The 24133-nt window shown below is 59.6% G+C and overlaps 3 protein-coding genes across 7 annotated transcripts; 1 reads left to right on the top strand and 2 right to left on the bottom strand.

Annotated features, from left to right (window-relative positions):
• Positions 1-564: 564 nt before the first annotated feature.
• ENG (endoglin) lies at positions 565-12295 on the top strand. 2 transcript variants are annotated; one of them, XM_018917791.3, is made up of 15 exons: positions 565-682; positions 4667-4824; positions 6906-7040; positions 7629-7794; positions 7987-8143; positions 8314-8443; positions 8683-8854; positions 8938-9080; positions 9213-9350; positions 9634-9678; positions 10402-10512; positions 10602-10847; positions 11055-11118; positions 11214-11315; positions 11663-12295. In XM_018917791.3, the coding sequence occupies exons 1-15, from the start codon at positions 625-627 to the stop codon at positions 11779-11781; spliced, it is 1944 nt and encodes a 647-aa protein (XP_018773336.1). In that variant the 5' UTR covers positions 565-624; the 3' UTR covers positions 11782-12295. The 2 variants fall into 2 exon arrangements, with proteins under 2 accessions (XP_018773336.1, XP_050836976.1); XM_050981019.1 differs by having other exon boundaries at positions 11534-11682.
• Positions 12145-18416, bottom strand: FPGS (folylpolyglutamate synthase). Of its 4 annotated transcripts, none has more exons than XM_050981021.1 (15): positions 17634-18416; positions 15822-15950; positions 15663-15716; positions 15490-15554; positions 15299-15413; positions 15135-15212; positions 14798-14859; positions 14593-14695; positions 14417-14494; positions 14196-14343; positions 14019-14117; positions 13690-13840; positions 13515-13590; positions 13128-13194; positions 12145-13035 (listed from the first exon to the last, which is right to left on the bottom strand). In XM_050981021.1, the coding sequence occupies exons 1-15, from the start codon at positions 17649-17651 to the stop codon at positions 12608-12610; spliced, it is 1671 nt and encodes a 556-aa protein (XP_050836978.1). In that variant the 5' UTR covers positions 17652-18416; the 3' UTR covers positions 12145-12607. The 4 variants fall into 4 exon arrangements, with proteins under 4 accessions (XP_050836978.1, XP_050836977.1, XP_009091871.2 ...); XM_050981020.1 differs by lacking the exon at positions 17634-18416 and adding an exon at positions 16855-16984; XM_009093623.4 differs by lacking the exon at positions 17634-18416 and adding an exon at positions 16039-16174.
• A 133-nt stretch (positions 18417-18549) lies between these two features.
• Positions 18550-23950, bottom strand: CDK9 (cyclin dependent kinase 9). The gene is made up of 7 exons (XM_009093487.4): positions 23786-23950; positions 23157-23238; positions 22599-22689; positions 20637-20803; positions 20292-20463; positions 20061-20209; positions 18550-19188 (listed from the first exon to the last, which is right to left on the bottom strand). The coding sequence occupies exons 1-7, from the start codon at positions 23875-23877 to the stop codon at positions 18823-18825; spliced, it is 1119 nt and encodes a 372-aa protein (XP_009091735.1). The 5' UTR covers positions 23878-23950; the 3' UTR covers positions 18550-18822.
• Positions 23951-24133: the final 183 nt, after the last annotated feature.

Here is a 24133-nt window from a genome sequence, read left to right as displayed (position 1 = left end):
TCACCCAGGCCCCCTTGTCCCAAGGGATCTCCTGACCCCAAGCCCACCTGCCAGGTGGGGGTGTCCGAGCAGCCCCATCTGTGCCCTGGCCAAGGGTACAGGCAAGGCAGGCAGTAGCGCTTGGGGGCTTCCACCTGCCCACCAGCCTGGGCGTCCATGGAGCAGCCACCAGCCTAAGCCATGTGGCCCTGCCAGGGTGCTGGCTGGGAACAGGGGGGGCTGAATGTCGGGGGCAGCCCCTTCCCCATGGCCTGGGGCAGCTCCCCATGCCCATCACTGGCGGCAGCTCGGGAATAATTTGGGTGGGTGGAGACCCCACCAGAACCCCTTCACTCACTAGTGCCAGCCCTGGGAGGCCCTGGGGGCATCTAGCCCGGAGACCAGTGCCCTCCCCGTGACCCTTCCGGAGGCGCAGCCCCGCACGGCGCTGTAGGGAAACTGAGGCACGGCGCCTCCGGGGGAGGGGGGGTCCATCCTCTCCGCCCCCCCGGCCCCGCCGGCCCGGCCCCAGCGCCGCCAGCGGCATTTCCTCCGCCGCGGACCCTCCTCCGAAGGGAGTCGGTTTCCTGCCGCTGCCGCCGCCCGCACTCGGCGCTGGCTCCCGGGGAGCGGCCGCAGGCGGACATGGGCCCCCGCTCCGTCCCGCTCCTGCCGCTGCTCCTGGCGCTGCTCGGCCGCCCGGGTGAGTGGGGACGGAGGCTCCAGGGAACCGGAGCCCGGGGATGAGAGCCGCAGGATGGGACAGTGGGACGGGACCCCCGGGACGGGACAGCCGCCGCGGCGGGACCACCGGTGACTCCGGATCGGTGGCCAAAGGGGTCCCGGCTGTGCCCGCACAGGCAGAGATTGTCACCCCGGGGCACCCCTCGGGAGAGGAGGTTTTGGGGAGCAGCGTCCATGTGGGAAGGGACAAATCCACCCCGATTCCCTGAACACGCAGAGCACAGCCCTGCCGCTCCCTGGGACCCCCGAAATCCCGGCTGCGTCACTGGGCGTGGGAGGTGTTGAAGGCGCCGTGGCCGAGTCCTGACCTAGACGGTGGCACACGGAGGGTCTGGGGTGGCTTTGGTCCCCGTCACCTCGGAGTATGGAGGGGTTGACCAGGATATGGGGAGGAGAAGTGGGAGAAAACCCTTAAATCCTCACATAGGATGTGGGACTGGAGCTGGAAAGAAATGGGAAAAAAACCTTAAAACCTCATTTGGAATGTGGGGATGGAGCTGGGGGTAAGAAGTGGGAAAAACCCTTAAAGTCTCAAATGGGAGTTGGGGGCTTAGATGTCTCCAGAGCAGTCGGGGCCACCCTGAGATCCCTGCAAAGCCACGGGGGATTTCAGGGAGGGACACCAGTGCTGATGGAGCTGGGGGACTCGGGGACATCGCCTGCTGGCAAGGGGGAAGGGAACTGGGGTGGCAGCAGCCGCCCAGAGAGGCTGGGGCCAGCGGCACTGAGTGTCCGGGTTGGGTTGGGTCCTCCTGGTCACCTCGGGGGCCCCTGCTCATGGCTGGTGCTGGGGTGGCCCCACTGCCAGGCTTGATGCCCACTCTCTTATATCACAACACTATCTGGTGGCTGTGCCAGACAGTTCCTGTGCAGTGAGGCTGTGCCGTGTCCCCTGTAGTTCTGCCATCCAGTTTCCATCCTTGTAGATGTACAAGAAGTCCTGTGTCCTGTGTAACTGTGAGGCTGGGTGCCCATCCTCTAGCTGTGCCACTGTCCCTTCCCTAGGGCAGTGCCATGGTGTCCCTGTCATATGTAGATGTGCAGTAAGGTCTGTGTCCTCTGTCGCTTTCTTGTACAGTCCCCATCCTATAACCGTATATGGAACCATATGCTCCATATCCTGTGTTGTTGTGCCACAGAGGCCTTGTCCTCCTTGTCTGTGATCTATAGTCCCTATCCCACACAGCTGTGCCATCTGGTCCTCATCCCACACAGCTGTGCAATGTCATCTGTGTCCTATGTAGCGGTGCCGTGTCCTTTATATTCGTCCCACCCTATATGGCTGTGCCATACATGCCCTAACAGGGCTGTGCTATATGGGCTGAGTCCCACACAGCTGTGCCACGTGGTCCCCACCCTGATGTGTGTTTCTGTGGTCTCTGTCCTATTTTATCTGTGCTGTGTGATCCCCATCCAATGTAGCTGTGGCACACAGTCCCTGTGCTCTCTAATGGAGCTATACAGTCCCTATTCTGTGTGTCTGTATGGTCCCTGTCCTGTGTCACTCTGCTGTACAAACAGACCATCTCCTCTGGCCATACCACCCCTAAGGTATGCAGCTGTGCTGTATGGACCCCATCCTGTATGACTGTGCCATATTGTCACTGTCCTATGTAGTTGTGCCATGTTGTCCCCATCCTGAGTGTCTGTGCCATATGGTCCACGTCCTGTGTACCTGGGACACACAGTCCCCATCCTGCCTACCTGTGCTACTCACCACATCCTGTCCAGTTGCTACTTCTTCCTCACAGGAACCTCTGGGGCTGGGAGCCCACAGTGGGCACAGTGCCATGGCACTGAGTGCCCCATAGCAGTGGGCACAGTGCTGTGGGACTGGGATGTGCAAGGTGGGTGCAGTGATGTGGGACTGGGGTGCTCTTGGTGGGTGCAGTGTCAGGGTGTCTCACAGACACAGCCAGATTCCAGTGCAGGAGATTCTGTGCCCCCCTTGACAAGAGCCAGGACTGCTCCCCGTGGGGTGAGCATGGTGCTGGGTCACCCCTCCCATCTCTGAGGAGAGGCTTCTTGGCACCTGTCTGACTTAGAGAGTGGCAGGAATGATGTGGTTTGTGTCAGGCCCAAAGCCTGGACCCATTCACACCATCATCTGCCCCCCAGTGCCACCTCAGCATGGTCCAACAGCCAGTGGTGGCTCAGAGGATGCCAGTTCCCTCTCAGTGCAGGATCCATCCCCATTCCTGTCCTGGATCAGCTCATTACGCAGGTGCTGAGGGAACACAGCCAGATGCAAGGATGCCAATGTGGTGCTGCTCATCCTATGGGCATCCTGCACTGCCAGAGCCACCCTTGCCCTGCACCCCACAACCCAGCTTTGCTCTCTTGTCCCAAAACCCCAGGAATTACCCCCCAGCCTCTGACCCACGGGGTAGCCACAGTGGGACCATCCCTGCTCCCTGATCTCAGTGGCACCAAAGCAAGGGAGAATGCGGGTTGGAAAAACATAAAGTGGATTTTCTTTCTTTCTTCCTTTTAATTTTTTTTTCCTTTTCCTGGAGTACAAAAATAACAGTGCCCTTATCTGATCGCCCCGGCGGCCCAGCTGAGCCCCCTTATCTGATCCTGACATAATGCTGGAGCCCGCTGCCTTCCCCAGGGACAGACAGTGCCCGACTGGCACCATCCCCTCCGCCGGCATCCCTGCCCTGCCAGGGGCGAGCCCGGCCGCGGCCCCCGGCCCTGCCTGCCCTCCCAGCGGGATGCTGCCCGGGGAGCGACGAGCTGCCCGTGCTCTGCCGGGGCCGCGGGCCGTGCCCGGTGCCGTCGGGGCAGGAGTGGAAGGGAAGAGGGACGCAGCCTGTGGCGCCCAGATAAGCGGCTGTTTATCTTCCTCCCGATGCTGCCGGCCGCGCGGCCGCCGCGCTGGGGGGAGGAAGCACCGGACAATAGGTGGGCCCACGGCGGCGTCACCGGGGGTCTGTGCCGTGACCCCGCCGCCACCGTCGGGCCACCCCAGCGGTGAGACGCAGGTCAGGGACACCGTGATGGGCACGGTTTGGACGGAATGGCCCTTTGCTGGGTGCTGCATCCCAAAAACTCAATGACCTGGAGCATCACACCCTCCAGCCCCACTCCTGATAGGGGTGGTTGGGTGTACCAGGAGTTTGGTCCAGCGACCTCCCGGTGCATTGGCTGGAGCCACCAGGGATGGGAAAAGTTGGAGTGGGAAGGGGTAGAACTCAGTGGCTACCTCCAAAGGAAACACAGCAGCCCAGGCACCGTCTCCCCATAGAAAGCCCCTGGAAGCCCAGCTGTGGGCTGACAGACCATGGGGGTCTGTCCTTCCCAGCCCCCTGGAAGGGAGCACCCATGGAGGCAGACAGTTCCTCGGGGCCAAGTTAAGGACAGCCCGGCCACAGCAGGGCTGCCTGAGGCAGAGGAAACTGTCGAGGCACGTGGGGATTTACAGGATCAGGCCTTCAAATGGCTGTTTGCGCTCAGGATTTCCCTTGGCAGCCGCCGGCCGGCCCCGCTCGCCGCACGCCGCCGGGGGCTTTGGGATGGGGCAAAGCTCACGCCTCAGCGCCGGGGAGGATGAGCTTTACAGCCATTTCCATACCTGCGCTTCCCACTTTCCTGCGGCCGGGGAATGCGGGGGGGGCTTCCGCCACCGCCCCGGCCTTCGGGGCGGCTGGGTGCGAGTTCTGGCACGGGCAGTGCCGAGCAGGGACAGTGGATTTTTCCAGCCCGGATCCAAGGGTCATTAACGGGGTTGCGGAGGGGGCTGGCGGTGGCAGACGGGCCCGGAGAGAACACGTAGCCGATGGTCCCGGAGGGGCCGTGCTGACGCCGGGCTGGGGGCTGAGGCTGAAGGGGCAGTGCCGGCGCTGGCGGAGATTCAGCTCCCTCCTGCATCGTGTCCCCCCGTGTTGTGTCACCCCACATCCGTGCGGCGGGGACTGACAGTCTCTTGTTTTCCGCCCAGACCCCGGGAGAGCCGAGGGCTGTGACCTGCAGCCGGTGACAGCAGAGCCACCCATCACCCTCTCCTATGCCACCAGCACGGTGCCCCGGGGCTGTGTCAGCAACAGCTCCATGGGCACTGACCATGAAGTCCATGTGCTCAGCGTCAAGTGGTCCAAGGTGAGCAAGAGGGGTCACAGAAGTTCTTACACTGTCCTTCACACTGTCACCACAGCACTGTCATCCTGTCACTGCCCTCAGCAGGCAGAGTGGCCCAGCTGTGAAAACCTTCCTCTAATTAAGGAGCAGTGGATTAACCTCCTCCATGGCCCCTTGTCCAAGCTTCTTCTCCAAACACAGCCTTGGGCATCTCTGCCCCTGATGGGAATGTAAAGACTTTAGAGGCAAATTCTTTAATGGCCCTTGCTGCCAAGGCAGATATTCCTGTGCTGGACACCTCAAGACTCTTCATTTCCCTGGGAAGGTGGCCTGGCTCTGGCTCAGGAGCTGGGCAGAGCCACGGGTACCCAGTGGTGACCACACTGGGAAGAGAGGGAGGAAGGGATGGAAAGTGAAAGGGAGGAAAGGACAGAAGGTAGAATGGAGGAAAGGATGGAGGAAGAGACGGAGGGATGAAGGGAGGGATGGAGGAAAGAGTGGAGGGATGAAGGAGATACATCCTTTTAAGGTGTCCAAGCGAGCAGAAGCCTGTCTGCCAAAATTGGCATGGCCATGCTGAGAGGTAATAACCACACTGAGGGAGCTTTGGGGCAAGGGCGGTATCAGGGCTGGCGCTGGCACTGGCTGGCACTTTTGGGTGGGTTTGCACCAGCTCACAGGTTTGCATGGCAGCTCTGCAGGACAGACAGGCTTCCCTCATGCTGGCTGGGGCCCAGCACCCGATTTTGGCCCAGCCCTGGGCCACCCGGCGCCACACTCCCCCCTCCCTGCCACCTCCCAGCTCTCCCAGTTCTGCTTTTGGAGCAGAGGGGGAGCCAGACCACGAGGCACTGGGGATGGTCGGTTTCGCAAGGACCCCTCTGGCCTAGCCTGGTGTAACTGGCATCCTGGATGAGTGCCAGGGCCGGGGGTGCCCCGGGGTTGTCACCAGCGGCAGCAGGGGACACGCACTGATGTCACGGCTGCGGCGCTGAGCCCCGCGGCGCGCGGGGGAAGCTGGGCAGGGACACGGCTCCACTTATAGAAGAATTACTGGAAGCTGCTTTCTATAAGCAGATCCCCATGATGAAAAAAAAAAAAAAAAAAAAAAAAAAGGAGAAGAAAAAGAAAAAAATAACCCGAAAGGCGGCGGCGGGGAGCGCCGAGGCTCCCGCCACTCGCGCAGCCAAACAATGGAGCGCCACAAAACACGCGGCAGGAAAAACAGCCGCCAGCTCCTCCCCGACGCTCGGGGCCACCCGGGGTCCCTGGCCACCCACGCTTGCCACGGGGCCATGGCCAGGCCGGGATGCCCATGGCCTCATCCCGCTAGCCCTGTGCACGGCGCTGGCAGCAGCCTCCAGTCCCTGTCTGGTTTTCCCAGCCCTCTCCTCTGGCCCTGCTCGGAACTTTGTGAGCCGTTATTGAGAGAGCAGTTGCCAAACTTAGCGCCTGGAGTTTTGACTTCCCCATCCGGATTTCCGGCTAGAGGCAACCAGGCAGTGCTAGCCACGAGGAATGGTGTGTGCCACCTCTGTGCCCAGCAGTACGGACACACCTGAGCCTGGAGCGTCTGCACAGCGCTGGGATGGGGCTGGGAAACCTGCCAGGGGGATGCCCCAGTGTGGGGATTCTCCAGTCTTCAGTGGGAGATACCCCAGTGCCTACAGTGAGGATGCTCTGGTGCCTGGGGTGGGGATGCTCCAGTCCTCAGTGTGGGGATACCACAGTGGGGTCACACTCTCACACCCACTGCAGAGATTACTTAGTCTCTAGTTCAAGGATGCCCTGGTCTCTAAGAAGGGGGTGCCTAGACCTCATTATGTGGGGTGTCCTGGACACCAGTGTGGGGATACCACCATCTTCCAGGTGGGCATCCTGCTGGTCCCTTGCTTAGTGGAGCCAGGGCGTGTTTGTCCTGCCAGTGTAGGTACACATGGCATCTCTGCCCCTAAACCCAGCCATGGCTGCCTCTTGCATGGCTCATCTCAGGGCCAGCCTCAGAGCTCTCCCTGCTCCCTCTGGCTCCGGGGGCAGCCAGGAAGGTGACAGCAGCTGGTGCTTGGTGGCCACAGTGGTGACACTCTCCTCTTCCACGCCAGGTCTCTCCTGTCCCTCTGACAGTGGCAGTCACCCCACAAGCCGATGCCTGCAGCCGGCCAGCAGTGCTGATCCTCCTCTGCACCCGCTGCTTTGCCACCATCACCTCCCCGTGCTCAAACCTGATCGTCCGCACCGTGAGTGTCACAGCCCCACAACGGGAGCAATCCCGGGGGGGCAGCAGGGCTCGGGCCACCCATGGGGATGTTTGAGGGGGTCACTGGTGGAGACTGGTCCCTCTGATCACCAGCCATGATGCTTGTGGTGCCCCAGGGAGGAGGGGACGCTCCTGAGCATTGCTGGCGGCACTGAGCACTGGGCTGGCCAGGCAGGGGATGACGCACAGGGCTGGAAAAAGCTCCCATTTCCTCCGGCCGGCGGGAGGAAGGTCAGGGATGGGGTTTGGCTCCAGCGAGCTGAGCCGGGGTCGGGCGCTTTGTTAGCAAAATAAACCTCCTGCTTTGTTTGTGGCTAATAATAAAGTGGGCTGAGCCCTCCGTGTGCCACTGGCCACTCTCGCTGCTCTCAGCTCATGGCTCCAAAAACCCCCACTCATCCAGGGTGACCCCCAGCCCAGGCTCCAGGGACACTCACCTGTTTTAGGTTCACATTTTTATCCTGCACCCAGAGGGGAAAGGTTTTCCTTGCTTTCCCCATGCCAGCCTGTGAAAGGGAGGGATGCACCTTGCTCCTCACCCTGGCTTAGGCTGTCACTTGGCCCACAGGACGCCCGCCTCAGCCCGGAGAGCACCATCAGAGCACCAAACCCTGAGCCCCCCATCGTCTCCAGTGAGGGGCAGCTGCTGGCCTGGGCTCTGTCTGCCTATGGGGGCATCACATCCTACAGCGAGCTGCAGGACCCCCGCAAGGTCCAGCTCCGCCTGGGAGAAGGTGTGTGGGGCTGGGGGCCAGCACTGGGGGGCTGGAGTGGGCAGGAATGGTCTTTCTGTTCCAGAAGGGTGACAACCTCCTGGGGCAGAGTACCTTTCCTGGGGAGATGCCATGGGGACTGATGCCCCTGGCCCTGAGCATCTCCCACCCACTGAGCCCAGTGTGAATTTGATCACCCTGCTGCCTACACAGATGCCCACAGCCCTCCAGAGTGCATTCCCCAGGAGAACTTCAATGCCATTCTGCACCTTGAGACTGAGGTCTTCTTCCACGGGATGAAGAGCTGCTCACGCAGTGATGCCCAGAGCACCAGGGCTGCTCACATCATCCATTTGCAGTCGGAGCCCAGGTACCACAGTGGGCCAGCAGTGGGACTCCAGGGGTGGGACAGGCAGTGGGATATGCTTGGAGATGCTTGGGAAGGTGTTGGGCTTCCCAAAAGCAGAGCCCAACATCCCAAGTTGGATGTGGGACTGGTTGGTATGGAATGCTGAGAATGGGGGCCTTGTGGTTTTGCAGCTCCTCCATCACAGAGGGGAACCTGTCTCTGAGCTGTTCTCAGAATTCTGATGGCAACCAGATCCTCATCCTTCAGAGCAAGGCCAACTTCACCTGGTTCCTCTCCACCAAGTGCAACATCCAGTTTCTGGTATGCTGAGAGGAGCATGTTTTCCCCACCACCCCCACCAAGGGGTCTACCAGGTGCCTGGGAGATGCTGGTGTCATGGGGAGGATGGCAGGAGGGCACCTGGAGACATTAGACCTGGGCAAGTGGCAGCCTCCTTGCTGCAAGCCCTCATTACTGGGATGAACCATGCCTTGTGCACCCCCAGCTGTCCCTGTCTCCACTTAGCCCCTCTGTGTTCCTCCCTTTCCTCCTCACTGCAGGTCTCTGGGAGTTACATGATGCCCTTTTTCTCAGCGCCGCTCCTTGGGAATCCCCTGCCTGACACAGAGCAGGGCCTCATCGCCGAAGCCTTTGAGAAGAACTGCAGTGTCATTGCCTCCTACTCCGCCATCCCTGCCAGCACCCACATCAGCCTGCAGATTCATGAGCACGGTGAGGCCCCCAGCAGCCCAGGGCTGGGTGGGGTGGGGGGTTCCACCACTCCCACTCAGCCCCCCCATGTCCCTGTCCTGCAGAGACGGTCGAGACGCCTGTGACTGCCACCCCCATTGCCATCACACAGCCCCCAGACTTGCCCCACCAGGTGCTGCTCACACTCAAGCCCTGGAAGTGCACAGATGAAACCATGGAGATTGTCATCGTCAGGTCCTACCTGGAGGTGAGGAGGGTGGAGAGGGGTGCTAATGTCCACCAAAATCACTCAGAAGTTTCATTTGCCTCTGGGTGCTTGGGGTGGGTGGCACAGGGCTGTATCCAGTCAGTGGGTGACTACTGTGTGCTTTTCTCCCAGCCCATCAAGGATGTGGTGAACATCACCCTGAGGGACATCAGCTGCCAGGCAGAGAAAAATGCCACCCACTTCATGTTGAAAAGCCCCCTCAGCCATTGTGGTACCTCACTGGAAGGCACGGGCTATGCCAACAATGAGGTGAGAGGGGGGTTAGCTGGGATTGTTGTCTCCAGCCCCACCAATGGCCCATTGTGGGGAGGGGCTTCTCCACCAGGACCTCCTTGCTTTTGCACGGCAGCCCAGATGAGATGGAGGCTGAGATGGAGGGCGAGTGTGTGGGTGGGACCATCCCATCCCATCCCATCCCATCCCATCCCATCCCATCCCATCCCATCCCATCCCATCCCATCCCATCCCATCCCATCCCATCCCATCCCATCCCATCCCAATTTGACTGACCCAGCCTTCTGCCTTCTCGCAGCTCATCCTCAGCCTGGCCAAGGATGCCGTGCTCCGGAGCGTGCGGGTAAGAGCCGGGTTTCCCAGCACATCCAGGGGTGGGGGAAGGTGCAGATGGCACTTCCAGCTGTGTACTTCTCAGGTTTCATGTTGCTGGAATGGCTCCCAAGGTATTAAAGAGTCTTTTTTTCCCAGCCCTGCGACCGAAGAAGTTGAGATTCCTCAGTTCTGGTTTTCAAGGTTGTTTATTTTCTCTTATCTATTACATTCTTTTTTGGACCTGCTGAGGTCTGTCCAGCAGGTCAGGATGAGGCACACTGACTGCCCTTGGGGTGGTGTTAGTTTTTTGTACTAGAAACTACATGTCTTTATTTACAGTAATTTTCCAATACCTATCACCTGTGTTAGACAGTCTGTCTCTACTCTAAACCAATCCAAAAGTGCCAGCATCCCAGCAGAAGATGGAGGACAAGAAGAAGAAGAGGGACAGGACACACCCAGATTCCCCCATCTTGCCTCTTGAACTCCCATTCTAAAAACCCCAAAATTCTACTTTTCCACCCTGTGACAAATTCACTGTCATTCTACTCAAACTCTTGTGACTTGTGAATCCTCACACAAAGTTGGTAATTGTTTCCATGGGCTAAAATCAAAGGCACAGGTGCCTTTGACTACGTGCCAAGGTCTCTGAGCCCCTTGCAAGGGTCTCAAGCCATCCAGGGCAGTCAGAGAAATGTCCTGGGTTCTGACAGGTGCTGGGTGCCCCCTGAGTGCTGCCTCCCTCTTGCAGGTGGGCTTCCAGTGTGAGATCCCGCGGGAGCTCTTCCTGCGCCTTTTCCCCACCGCTGACTTCAAGGCACCGCAGACGGAGCTGGAGATCAACAAGGAGGCCTTTGTGCAGGTACTGCACATCCAGTGCCCAGGCTGGGGCAGTCCAGCCATGCCTGGGCCAGTGACCCTGATGGTGTGCCCCGTTCCCACCCCGTGCAGGCGTCCATGCGGTGGATGGATCACCCAGCTGACCTGCAGCTGAAGGAGTGCTGGCTGGTGGCCTCAGAGCGGGAGCCAGTGCTGCTGGTGCAGGGCGGGGAGGCGCGGGGAGCAGGGGTGACTGTGCTGGAGGGACCCCCCAGCAGCCACGGGAGGAAGATCTGGCGCTTCCGCTTCACCTACAGCATTCCTGAGGGCGGACACATCCCCTTCTCTGCCATCCTCAAGTGCAAGGCTGGCTTGCAGGTCAGTGTAACCCCCTACCCACCCTGGGATGCCACCAGGCTGGTCCCCGTTGGCAGCGGCAGCCTGATGGGTTTGTCCCACACCATTGGGTGATGGAGCCCATCCAGGAGCAGCATTCCCTGGTCTGCAGAGTCTGGGGGCCCCCAACTCTGCCATCTTGCAGGGGTACACATCTTCCCTCTCTCACCCCAACCTCCACCTCCACAGAATGACACCATCTTTGAGAAGGTCCTGGAGGTGAGAGTGAAGGATGCCTGGCGGCCGCTCAACTGTGAGTTCAGGGCAAGGGAGGTGGTCAGGATGGGAATGGGAGGGGGAGATGGACTCTCTCAGTGTGGCAGTGCTGACAGCCTTGTCCTCCCACAGACCGTGGGCTGGGGCTGGGTGCTGTCCTGGGCATCACCTTCGGCGCCTTCCTCATCGGGGCACTCCTCACTGCTGTGCTCTGGTACATCTACTCGCACACCCGTGAGTATCCACCACCCCTGGGGACCCCCATGCTGGGATGGGGGAGGCACATGCATGTCCCTTACTGGGTTGCCTATTCTTCCCTCCTGGCCAAAGTCCCCAGGTGAGCCAGACACCAGACTGCTCCATTGCCTCAGGGTCCCTCCTGCTTGTCTGGGACCCCTCTGCCATCTGCCCTCCTTCCTGTTCCTAATGCCCTATGCTCATCTCCATCCCAGGGGCTCAGGGGTCAGCTGGGGAGTGATCCATGAGGGCTGGAGGGTCCCTGGGGCCGAGCCAAGGCCACCACTGTTCGCCCTGAGTGTGGTTTCCCCTTGGTGTTCCCCGTGGCGGGCGGTGTGAGCCAGGTCCCATCTCCAAACTGCAGCCGGTTTCCAGCACGGCGCCAGCCTCAGAGAGCAGCAGCACCAACCACAGCATCGGCAGCACCCAGAGCACCCCCTGCTCCACCAGCAGCATGGCCTGACGCCCCCGGGCCCCCCCGAGCCCAAACAGCCCCCGGCCAACGGACTTGGGGAGCCAGCCCAGTGCCATTAAGCTGATTTTTTGCCCCAAATCTCAGGCTGAGCCCAGAGGGGGCCTCCATTACTCATTCAGTGAATGCTTTGGCCCCCTGAGGGCAGCCCACACCGGGGGGGAGGCACCCTGCAACCCCCCTGGGCTCCCCCGCTGCAGTGGGGAGGCAGAAAGAGCAGCTATTGCCAAAACCTCCCACAAGGCTCCCCATCAAATGGGGGGGGAAGAAGTGGGTGCCCCCTGGACATGCCCCAGCACTTGGGGTGACCCCCGTGCCCCTCCTGCCTCCCCCCAAGGAGGCAGCAGGCACCAGTGGGAGCAGCAAGAGGTTTATTTGTGGAGGATGGTGCAAGGCTGCTGCCCTCCCACAGGACGATGGGCAGAACCCACCACTCCCCCCAGCTCCCCGTCCAAGTTACAAACTCTTATCAATAATAATAAAAACCTTCCCTATGTTAAATTAATTGTGCCCTGACGCTGAGCCTTGCCACAGCTTGAGGCTTCCACCTACCAGGCACTGGACCTCATCACAGCCTGGGGCAGCCCCCCAAACCCTGGGGGTCCCCCCAGTCAGTCTGACTAGGCTGGGGATGGAGACCAAGAGCATCCCCCCATGGACAGTGTCCCGGGAAGGGCACAGGCAGAAGGCACTGGGGTGAAAACAGCCAAGCCAGGATAGGGTGGGGGGCCCCATATCTCCCTCCAGATGCCGCTGAGCATCACTGGGGGCAAAACTGGTGCTTCATGTAAACAGAGGTGCCAAGCCCTGTGCCCCGTTACTGGGACAGGGCGGGGTCGAGCAGCCGGAGCGCTCCTCCCACCAAGTGCAGGCTGCCGGTGACCAGGACCCGCACGGCGGCCGCCTCCCGCAGCAGCACGGCCCCGCTGCTGGCTGCGGGGTGGGGGTGCGCCCCCGAGGCCGTGGGGGCGGCCAGCTGGGGGTCCCGGCCCTGAGCCACCCACCGCAGCGCCTGCGCCAGGCACGGGAACACCAGCGCCGGGGAATTGAGGGGCCGGGGGGCTGGGGGCACCAGGAGCAGGGAGCCTCGGGCGGGGGCCGGCTGCAGCAGCCCCCCCACCCGCAGGGGGGATGGGAGCCAGGGGTCCTGCCCCACTTTCTCCTCCAGGAGCCTCGTCCATGTCCTCTGGTTCTCCAGGCAGCGGGTCAGGGCATTCTCCAGCGTCACGTTGAAGTTTTGCTGGTCTGGGAGGGATGGAGACAGCAGTCAGGGATTGCGGGGGGAGCTGGGAGGGATCAGAAAGGGAAGCTGGGGATCCTGTCTCCCCAGCACTCACCTGCGTTGTTGGCTACTGACACCTCTGTGAAGTTGGGGCAGAAGACAGCATAGTCAAAGTGACAGGGCTGCAGAGACAGGAAGAATCAGCACTGTGGGAACCCTCAAGACCCACCTATGGGATTTCCACTGGGGCAGTCCCACACCAGCGGGGTTACAGGGGATGGGGCAGGGGATGATCCAAGTTCCTTCCCCATACCCAGGACTATGAGACCCCTGCAGGGGGCAGCTGAGGTGGGATACACCCCAGGACAGCAGGATGGGTAGACAGACAGGGAGCCAGCTCCACCTCGTGGCTCCCTGCACCCACAGCAAAGCAGGTCCTAGGACCAGCAGAGAACCCAGGCACCCGGGGACAGTGACCCCCCCGGTGCCCCCCAAACCTCACCACCAGCAGCTTGAGCAGCGCCGCCGTGTCCCGGTCGCCTGTGGCATTGAAGAGCAGCACACGCACCTCAGAACCACTGCAGGGAGAAAGGGCAAGTGGCCTGTGCTCCCAGGGGACCTGCAGCACCACCACCACACCCCCACAATGTGTGCCCCCCTCTGCATCCTCTCCTTACTCATGGGGCTTGTCCTGGTTGAGGGCGGCCTGGCGGAACCAGCGGACGCAGGCCTGGATGCTGCTGGTGGTGTGAGCTCCATCCAGGTACCACGTCACAGGGCCGTGGGACAGCACCTGAGTCCGGCCCAGCCACTCTGTGTCCCGCAGGCCTGGGGGAGCACAGGGCATGGCTGGGACCCCCATGCCCTCCCCAGCACCGGTATCCTGTGGGAATCCAGTGTGGGGCAGACTGTGCCCTCCAGCCCAATGGCACTGGCTGGGGTCCAGCATGACCCCACAATGCACTGTGACACGGTGAGGGGGGATCCTGGCACGGCCATACTGCACCTTGGATCATGGCATCGGTCAGTTGGAAGGCAGGAGCCAGTGGCACTGGCCCCCCCAGCAACTCGGTGCTTGGCGGCCCCTCCTTCAGCTCCCCAAGACCTAGGCAGGACAGGCATCCCAGTGAGCCCTCAGGAGCCCTGGTGGGGTCTGGCCCCTGTCCCCGTCCCCCTGCCTTACCCTGGCAGCCGCGGCGCTGCAGCCACGTCCGTGCCAGCTGTAAGGCCAGGGCGGCATTGCAGCGCTGGTGGGCACCTGCCAGCCCCAGCTCCAGCGCCCGGCAGCCCTCCTCAAAGTCATCCAGCTCTGGGCAGAGGTACAGGGGACACTGTGGGGAGAGCAGGCTGAGCACCCCGCCATGGGATGGGGTACCCCCATCCACACCCCCACCAGCAGCTCACCTTCCGCTCCTGGGCTCGCTCCCTCAGCACCTCCAGCGGCCGCTCCGGCTGCGCCACAGTGAATGCTGGCACACCGGGCTGGGAAGGATGGGGTGCTTAGTGACATGGGGTGCTCAGGGACATGGGGAAACACACCCCGAAAACACAAGAGGAGACAGAAGACCAGATCTCCCTACCTTAAAAATGCCCCCCTTCTGCCAGGCTATCTTCTCCATGGTGTCCCCCAAGATGCTGGTGTGGTCGATGCCCAGGGAGGAGACCCCACACACCACCGGTGCCCTGGGAATGCAGCATGACAGTGTCCCTGCTGTTCCCCCCTACACTGTGGGGACATCAGGCCCTGGTAGCCCTGGGGACAGGTTCAGCCCTGCCAGCTCCTACCTGATGATGTTGGTGCAGTCATAGGTGCCGCCAATGCCAACTTCCACCACTGCCAAGTCCACCTGGGGACACAGGGACATGAGCCATCAGACCCACCAGCAGGAAACGCCCCCATGGCTTCAGGGATGAGGGTGGAGACAGGTCCCTTCCACCAGCCCTTCCAAACCCACACCTGAGCACACCCCTATTTGTGGGGACATCATCCACCTGGCACAGCATCCCATTTACAGCCATGACAGCCTCACTGATCCACACAAATTCTGACCCAAATCCCCCCTCCCTGATGTCCCCACCAACCTGACATTTCTGTCACACGATGGAAGCCACCACCACTGACCTTCTCCTGCAGGAAGACGTGGAAGGCCATGATGGTGAGGAAGCGGAAATATGCTGGCATGCTGGCATGTGCTGGGTCCTGCCAGGCAGAGCAGGGTGAGCACATGACCCCGGGACCGGGGGACCCAAGGGAGGGAGCACCCCCACAACCCCTGCTGGCCCCACCTTGGTCTTCTCCAGGCGGTTGTAGACCAGCCAGAAGTACTTGTTGAAGAGGTCCTTGCTGATGGGCTGCCCATTGATGCGGATCCGCTCGCGCACCTGCACGAGGTGAGGGGAGCTGAGGGTACAGAGCAAGGGGAAGAGTGAGGCACAGCTTCACTGGCCCTTCAAAACCCTCCTGACCCCCTGCCCACCTGTAAAAACCTGTCTTCAGCCCGTAGTTGCGGAGGATGCATTCAGTGAAGGCGCACGCTGAGCCCTGAGGAGACAGCTGTGTTAAACCCCCTGTTCCAGAGCAGGGGCAAACAGAGCCACAGACACCAGCAGTGCCCCCTGAGCCCCCCACAGCACCACCCACCCGCCTCACCTTGCCCTTCGTCCCCGTGACGTGGATGATGTTCAGTCGATCCAGGTCCTCGACCTGTAAGAGTTCAACCACCCTGTGAGACACCCACAGCAGCCAGCACCAAGCATGGTGGCAATGTTACCAGGACAGGGGGAACAGGGACGGGGATCAGCCCTTCACCTTTAGTCCGCTCCTCTCCAAAAAGCCCTGCATGGCTTCCAGCTGGGCCTGGGGGTCACCGCGCTCCCGCTTCACCTGCTCCAGGTAGCTGGCATTGGTCTGCAGGGTGTTGAGCATCCGGATTGCATCCTGGAAAGACACCCAGGGCAGTCGGGATAGTGCCCGACACAGCAGCCTTGTGGCCACTCTCCCCAGAGCCCGCTGCACCCTGACCCACCCCTTCGGACTCAGTCCCCTCGGCGGTGTCATTGGTCACCCAGGCCGGCAGCACCTCTGCCATGGTGTCGCGGGGATGCGCCGGCAGCGCCAGATCCCGTCACGGGGCCAGGCTACTTATGGGCAGGGGTTACCCGCCCCTCCCCAGGTGCCCCTTGGCCCCGCGGTGGGGCACGGGACAGTCCCGCGCCGGCACCCAGCGCTGCCCACTGGGACAAGGTCGCCGCCGGCCGGAGCGGGCAGCGCTCTGGTGCTGGTGTTTAATGAGCGGCGCTAATGAGGCGACAACGCTGCACCGGCACGGCACACCTGAGAGGTCACCACTGTCACCGAGCCCCCCAAAGCCACGCTGAGGGGACGTCAGCCTGGCGCTGCACCCTCGTGTGCTGCAGGGGGTACCTGGCAGTTGGGACACCAACCCATGTCCTAAGTGTGGGGACACCACCCAGGCAACGGACAGGCAGCGGCACTGACACCGAGAGCGCTCAGCTCTGCCGAGCGAGACCGCTCCACGCCGGGCAGCGCCGCCATCCCCACGACACCTAATCTCCACGCAGCCGCGTGCGGCCGGGACACGCCGCGACTAGCGCTGCAGGCCGGGCTCCCCCGCTGCTGCCGCGGGGCACGGCGCTTTGCGGGGTGACCCGAGCACAAAGCGGGGGCACTTGGTGCGCGGCAGCCGGTACGGCCGGGGGCCGCGGGGGGCGGCAGAGGGGGTCAGGAGGGGACGAGGTGCGTTGTCGCCGCCCCGCGCGGCCCCGCAGCCCCACCGCTGGCGCGGCCCCGTGCCCGCCCGGAGCGCGGCCCCGCGCGGTACCTGGTAGTCCGTGGCGGGGGCGCGCGCGGGGCGCGTGCTGAAGCGGCGCCGCCCGGCCCGCATCGCCCCGCGCAGCGCGCGCAGCCCCCGCGCCACCATCCCCGCCGCGTGCGCGCCGCCCCGCGCAGACCGCGCGCGCCGCCGGGGGAGGGGGCGGGGCCGCCGCGGCCCCCCCCGGACGCCGCCGCCGCCATCTTTGAAGCTGGCAGCGCGCGCCACGTCGCATGGGGAAGGGGGGGGCGCCATCTTTGCGAGGGGCAGCGAGGCGGCCGCCCCCGTGGCCATCGGGATACCTCGGCAGGGACACCGGGGTCCCGCCCGCCCCGCTCGGACGTAGCATCAGGCACGACCCGTCTGCCATGTCACCACAGGGACATGGCCCTACAGCCCCCACCGCCCAGGCAGGGGCACAGGGTCACCTGGAGCTCCGCAGCCCCCGCCCGGCAGCATGGCCCCGGCCCAGAGCCAGCGGAGCCCCCGGGCTGCCCGCAGCAGCGCTGCTGGCGCCGAGCTCCCCAGGAACAGGGGTTTCAGGCTGCCCGAACCCGCACTGCCCTCGGGAAGGCCCGGTGCTGTCATGCAGGCTCCCATTGGTGTCTCCGTTTAGGCAGCACAGCGACAGGAGGCTCACACCAGCTGTTTGGGACAGGACCATGTTTATCCACAACGGCACAAGTCAACTGACTTATTGCTCATAACCGACTATTTTTCCTAAGAAACAAAGACCCCCCCTCCAAAACCAGACACTGTTTCAGAGCCCCAAACCAAGAGAGAGTTACCTTGTATGAGTCTTTCATCAAGCCTGAGAATGGCCCCACTCAGCACCACTTCCTTGTGAGACTTTACCAATGGCTTTTGTCGGTAATTGTTAACAGACAAGTTACCAAGTGCCAAATGCTATCACCAACTGCACATCTCGAATCCTGGGATCCTGGCATTCATGGGGCTCAGGGAGAAGACGGCTGGCTACAGCTGATAGCCATGGGACACTGCAGCTGTGGAGGAGCACTTGCTCTCTATGAATTGATCCTGACATAAAGTGTGCATAAAGGCGATCCCGGTGGGTCAGGCTAGTCACTGTACCCAAAGGAGGCAGTGGTCTTGTTCTAGTCTCTCATGCAAAGAGCACCAGGAGAGAGCAGGTGACACATGAGTGTCCCCCTGCTGCCAGCACAGTGTGACCAGCCCTGCCACAGTATCCTGAAATCCCTGCAGACAGCAGGAGGGCATGTCTCACCTGAGGCATAGGACAGTGCTTGGCTGCAGCAGGTTGGGTGTTTCCAATATGATGCCCAGTCATGGTTTGCAATAAAGAAAACATGGATGCCATGTGCTGTCACAGAAACCAGCTATCCTGGTCTCCTGGCTACATCGAGCATCCAGCTCTGCCACCCATCTCTCTGGTTTGCCCAATAAGCCCTTTTTTAGGCTAGATCCCAGTCTCAGGGAGAGCTAGTCATGCTGTCTAGGGTGATTCTGCCTTTCCCAAGACACATCTGATGACTCAGAAGCATCTGCCTCATCCCTCACCAACGCTTCAGTGCTCAGACCATAATCCATGCAGGAGCTATGACAGACCAAGAGAGCTGAGACATCTCCAAGTTTGGTCCAGGGCAGTTACTCCCAGTCCTGCCAGTCCCGGTACCATTTGCCAAGAGCTCCGGCATGGATGGAGACACTTTTTCCATCACCAGATCCATAACAATTGATCTGCAAGTTTAATGTAACCAATACAGACTTTTGGGAGGCAAAAACAAGTTCTGAGACAGGAAACTGGAGGGAAACAACGTCGAGCCCACAGGTATCACCTCCCCAAGTCACGCAGCTCTGCAGTGGCCGAGGAGATGGCCAAGCTCTGATAACACCATCAGTCAATTCACCTTGAAAAAAGTCCTTTCCTAGACAACAAGACCTTGCCAGGACATCTCCACTTAACATGGGGAAGCCCAGCCAGGACCCCGCCAGATGTCAAAACACTCTGTCGAACTCAGTCTGGTTGGTGGCCGCTGGGTTCCTGCCCTGATTCGCCGGCTGCTGGGGCATGTGCCCACCCCTCCTGCGTGGTGGGGCCAGGTACTCAAACATGGACTGGTTGTGGGTGGACAGCATGTTCTTGAGGTCTGAGGGCATGGGGTCTGACCAGAAGAAGTCGTGGTTCAGGGCATCGTCGCTGTCGATGCGCTGGGCGGGGTCCAGCACCAGCAGCTTGTCGATGAGGTCGAGCGCGTAGGGGTCCTTGACGTAGGCCTTGAGGCGATCCTTCACCTTCCGCTTCTGCCCCTTGGGCAGATCCAGCTTCTCATACAGCTCGTACTTGTCCACGTTCGGCCAGACCTGGCAAAGGGAAGGAAAAAGGGGTTGGCAAGAAATAGTTATGGAAAGGACAAGCCATTTTTGGTTCAAACACCCTCAGGCAAACCAAAATAACAATTTTATTTTCTAACCTCCAAGCTGGCAGACATTGTTCTCACAGCAACAAAGAGGCACTAAAGGCCTGGAGACGTGGATAACTCAGGAGAGTCTTCCTGGTGTAGAAACGATGCTCAAGGATTTTGGTTCCCCCATGAAAGAACTGCTAGAGGGCATGGTTATAGCCAGCTACCACATCAGAAAGATCAACTGACAAAACTGATTGCTAAATAATCACCTGGATGTGGCACCTTACCCTTAGAAAGCAAAGCCTGCTGCAATCACCAGCACTTATCTCGATCTGGGAGAACCACAGCAGGTAGCTACTTGCCAAAGAAAGCGCCTTCAGTGTATTTACATAATGACTGTGACAGCAGGATGAAGACTCTGCAGCTGCCAGCACAACATCCCGCAGATCCCAGTCTGGGCTGAGATCCCTCAGCTCGCTCCCCACAAGAGGGCAGGACGAGCTGCTGATGAAGGAGGAGCTGGGAACGGGCCGGGTGCTCACACCAGAGCTGATGCCACAAATCACAAGACAGAATTCTAGAGGCTTTTCAAGGTGACCAGCACAAAACACCTGAGAATAAAAACCCTCACCCTTTTTTAAGCAGAAATTGAGAGTTTTTGTCTGAGAGACAACTGCAAAACGCAGGCTAGAGATTCTCCAGCCTCCCTGCCAGCAGCAGGCACACTCCACCACCGGGAGCATACAGCAGCCAGCACACAGGGCAGTGAAGAGGCCTGAGTGCCTGGTCCCAGACTCTGCCCACACTCCTGCTCTGCACAGCCCTCACCTCTGGCGTGATGGATCCACAGAGCTGGCTGATGAGGGTGAGCTGGTGCTGCTCCGTGTTCCCCTGCATGATGGGGCTGCGGGTCCACATCTCTGCCATGATGCAGCCTGCACCCCAGAGATCAATGGGGGGACCGTAGTCGCGCTCCCCTAAACGAAGATGCTGAGTTAGTCTCCCAGAGGGCCAGGAAGGGCCAAGAAGCCGGCAGAGCCCACCCAGGGCTCCTCCTACCTAGGAGCAGCTCTGGGGGCCGGTACCACAGGGTCACCACGCGGTTGGTGTAGCGGTTTGGCTGGCTGTTCTTAGCCAGGCTGAAAGCTCGAGCCAGCCCAAAGTCTGCCAGCTTCAAGACACCATCCCGTGTGATCAGCACGTTCGCTGCTTTCATGTCTCGGTGCAAGATCTGTACAAGGACAGACATTGAAGAGTTAAGTGACTAAAGTGCCCTCCTTGGGTGTCAGGCTGCAGAGGTGGGAAACAAGGATTTCCCTCCAGCCTGTGCTAAGAACAAGGAGCAGATGTCTGCCTGCTCCTTGGAAAGCCACCCGCTGAGCAGAGCAAAGTCTGTCCCATTACCTTGTTCCTGTGGATGTAGTAAAGTCCATTCAGGAGCATCTGCATAACTTTCTTGATCTCTGACAGTGTGAACTTGACATGGGCGTTGCTGAGAAGGCCAGCCAGGTCGTGCTCACAGAAGTCAAACACAAGGTAGATGCTGCCCTTGCACCGGTTGTACGGAGAGGCTGCAGAAGAGGCACAGAGAGGCTGTCAGTGAGGGACCCTTCACTGGGTTACAGCTCCTCCTACCTCCCACCACCCTGCAGCTCATACAACACCCCTACACAGAATCTCAGGGCACAGCAACACAGAGAACCAGAGAGCCTGCAGGCCTCAAGGTCATTTATAAAGAAGAACTGAGCAAAAACTAGCAACACAAGGACGGGAGATGAGGATTGGTGCAGCAAATGTCATCAGACAGGCAAGGAAAGGGCATGGCAACCTTTGAAAGCTTCACTTCGTGCTGCTCTGGGCACATAACGGCTGTGGGGTTTCCTCCCTGCAAGCTGTGGCTGCCAGCCAAGCACCAGCAATAGAGGAGACACCCACGACAACGCCAGGAAAAATGCAGAAACACAGAAAATCTGTCTAATCTCACATTAAAAAGTGAGATTTTCGCAACCTCAAACAGGATCTGCAAAAACGGACTGATCTTGATCAAAGCAATACAAAACTCTAAGTGCAACTTGAAGCCAATGACAGCAGACTTTAAGTGAAGGAATCAATTTCAATCTTGTTCCTAGAGCACCCACACAAAACGTTATTAAAAAGAAAGGCTGATTTTTATCAGTTGTAATCAGCAAAATCTGCTGATCAGCATCTCTAGCTGGAAAAGCTTAGCCCCCACAGAAGCACACTGCTGTGCTCCCCAGCCAGGAGGGTGCCTGCTACACTGGGTTTGCAGTTCCTCACACAGCCCCAGCCCCAAGCACACCTTTCCAACGTAAAAAGAGAAAAGCCTCATGTTTGAGAACAGTGAATGAAACATTTCTACTTTACTGCAAACTGAGGTCAAGGTAGATTTGGATGAAAACTGGGATACAAACAAAACAGAAAAAAGGGAACAAATGACATATCTACAAAAATATTTACTTTTGGTATGCCAGTCACCCAATCATCACAGCTCTTTTAATCACAGAGTGAATTAAAAATTAACTTAGTCATTGGTGTTTTTACTCATACCTATTCAGACAGTAATCTACACACAATTGAGTACTGGAGTATCTTGAATTTCCCATCCCTAGGCCAGACACTTCTGCCTGTTCAGTGACTGGGCTTTTTAAAAAATACCAGATACTAGTCAGTTTTGTTTTTATTTCACTGACATGACTGGCTAGGGAAGGGCAGGCTGTAACATCAACTGTCACTTTCCAAAGTATTTTTCCAGTACAAATCCATGTGAGAGAATTATATATAAACTCTAGCAGATGTTATATAGCAGTTTCACTGTAAATAGAGCCAGGCCAGGTTGCTCAGGTGGGAGGGAGGAGGTGGAAGAGCAGCTCAGAACTGCCCATGTGGAGTCCCAGCCCTCCCAGCACAAGCAGTTACATCACCCACAGAAAGAGATGCTGAGTGAGCCTCATCTGGACCTGTGTCATCAGCTCAGAGCTCCCAGAAACCACCACAAGCCAACCAAGAGAGGCAGCTCCAGGCTGAGGAGCCTCTGCTCCAAAGTCTCCCCAGTGCTGGTTCATTTAAAGCCTCTCACTGAAGGGAGTTTCCCAGCACAGGCAGCATTCACTGCTACAGCACAGGCATATCCTGGCAGGACTACAACAGCTTGTTCCATCTGAGCTTCAGCAACGTCCTGACTCATTTAGAAACTCTTCTCCAAGATAAGTGACCTGCACCCCATGTCACAGGCAGGAACAGAGGCCCATGCTCAGCTAGACCACCCCACTCCCAGCACAAGTCACCAGCCTGCTCAGCAGGGATCAGAAAAGCCATCATTAACACAAGGGAGACCTTGCAAAGTACCTTTGGTCCTGCAGATTTCTATGAGGTTCACCACATTCTCATGTTTGAGCAGCTGGAGGATTTTAATCTCTCGCAAGGCTGTGATGGGAAACTGGAAAAGAGAAAGAGAATGGAGGTTGGAGGTGCAGGAGGCCAGGCCACCTCTGCCAGAGAACAGGAGAGGTGTGACCATGCAGCTTGGCAGGTCCTGCCCTCCTCTCTTCACCTTCTCCATTCACACCAGGACATGGTACAGCCCAGCCTGAGCTGCAGAACAGCCTCTCTGGCTGCTGCCTTTGCTGTTTAAGCTGTTAACTCTCTCCCCAAGAGAGAGTTAACAGCTCTCTCTCCCCAGAGCTGTGACAGGCTCTGCCCTGAGCACGTGCTTCACACATCACCCAGCTCTTCCACAAACACAGCCAGCGTGGAACCCTGTGCTGGGACTCCCAGAGGAAAATAAACACACAGGAAGTGTCACTTCCCAGCAGCCATCTCATGCAGCCCAGTCCCCTCGCTGCTGCCATGTGCCTTTGCAGCCCAGGTGACAACAGGCCCAACCCAGCCATGCCCCACACTTACCCCTTCCTTCTCATTTTCCATCAACACCTTCTTCAGTGCTACTTTCTTGCCTGTCTGGCGATGTTTGGCTTTGAAAACTTCCCTGTAAAAAAAGCAGAAAAAAATCCATAAGCAGCACAAGGGGAAAGGAGCCAGGTGCCCCTGACAAGGAACAAGCCCAAACAAGACACACTAAAGCATTTAACAAAGAACTCTGTGCTGAGCCAATATAGCCACATTCCCCCTGGGCCAAAGGCCCTCAGGACTCACTGAACCAACAGAGAGCCCAGAGTCTTGCAGCTTTATAAGGATTTTCAGTAGTGTAGCACATTTTGAGCAAAAAATTGCACATTTGGAGCCAAGCTGAACATTTGGAGCCAAGTTACAAGTCCCCACCCTATCCGTTTTCAAGGTTAACTCTGCTCTGCCAGAGCTGGGACAGAGCGGCATCTCAGGTTGGGGAAAAGAGGCTCCAGGAGCCAAACTGGTTCTCTGAAGCCAGAGGGTTGACCGGGGAAAGGACACGCGAGCAAGGAGCACCAGAGGCAGGCGCCGATGGGCCGCGGGGCTGGGCCCCGGCTGCAGGCTTGAGGCCGGGGAAGTCCGGGACCGCGCCGAGCCAGGAAGGACGGAGGCCCGCGAGTACTCACCCGAAGGTGCCCTGCCCGATCTTGGCGAGCTTCTCGTACTTGGAAACCTCGTCGCAGAAGGGGCACTCGACCATGTCGTACTGCTTGGCCATGGCGGCCGCGCCGTTGCCACAGCACCGCGTCCCGCCCGTTCCGCCACGTGATCCGGCGACGCCGTCACGTGACTCAGGCGCCGCGCGGGGCCTTGTGGGTGTTGCAGTCCTTGGGGCTACCGCCATGTTGTCCCTCCTCGTGGCCCGGGAGCACCGAACGGTCCCCGGTGCCGGTGGCCCTAAAGCGTCGTGTGCCCCCTGTGTGCTTAAACACGTCAGGAGTTAAACAAAGCTTCTGCTCCTGCGGCTGTACGTA

Source organism: Serinus canaria, chromosome 17, assembly GCF_022539315.1.
Source record: "Serinus canaria isolate serCan28SL12 chromosome 17, serCan2020, whole genome shotgun sequence".
Lineage (NCBI taxonomy): Eukaryota > Metazoa > Chordata > Aves > Passeriformes > Fringillidae > Serinus > Serinus canaria.
The sequence above is the reverse complement of the archived record's forward strand: the minus strand, read 5'-3'. Positions and strand labels throughout refer to the sequence as shown.

Excerpts from the sequence above, each read along its gene's own strand:
- ENG (XM_018917791.3), top strand. The coding sequence starts at position 625 with ATGGGCCCCCGCTCCGTCCCGCTCCTGCCGCTGCTCCTGGCGCTGCTC. Across the intron at positions 8,144-8,313 it reads CATTTGCAGTCGGAGCCCAG|CTCCTCCATCACAGAGGGGA; the intron begins GTACCACAGTGG and ends GTGGTTTTGCAG. Across the intron at positions 8,855-8,937 it reads CCTGCAGATTCATGAGCACG|AGACGGTCGAGACGCCTGTG; the intron begins GTGAGGCCCCCA and ends CCTGTCCTGCAG.
- FPGS (XM_050981020.1), bottom strand. The coding sequence starts at position 16,953 with ATGGTGGCGCGGGGGCTGCGCGCGCTGCGCGGGGCGATGCGGGCCGGG. Across the intron at positions 15,213-15,298 it reads ACCGCCTGGAGAAGACCAAG|GACCCAGCACATGCCAGCAT; the intron begins GTGGGGCCAGCA and ends TCTGCCTGGCAG. Across the intron at positions 13,195-13,514 it reads CGCTGCTCAAGCTGCTGGTG|CCCTGTCACTTTGACTATGC; the intron begins GTGAGGTTTGGG and ends CTGTCTCTGCAG.
- CDK9 (XM_009093487.4), bottom strand. The coding sequence starts at position 23,877 with ATGGCCAAGCAGTACGACATGGTCGAGTGCCCCTTCTGCGACGAGGTT. Across the intron at positions 23,239-23,785 it reads ATCGGGCAGGGCACCTTCGG|GGAAGTTTTCAAAGCCAAAC; the intron begins GTGAGTACTCGC and ends CTTTTTTTACAG. Across the intron at positions 19,189-20,060 it reads GTGGATCCATCACGCCAGAG|GTCTGGCCGAACGTGGACAA; the intron begins GTGAGGGCTGTG and ends TCCCTTTGCCAG.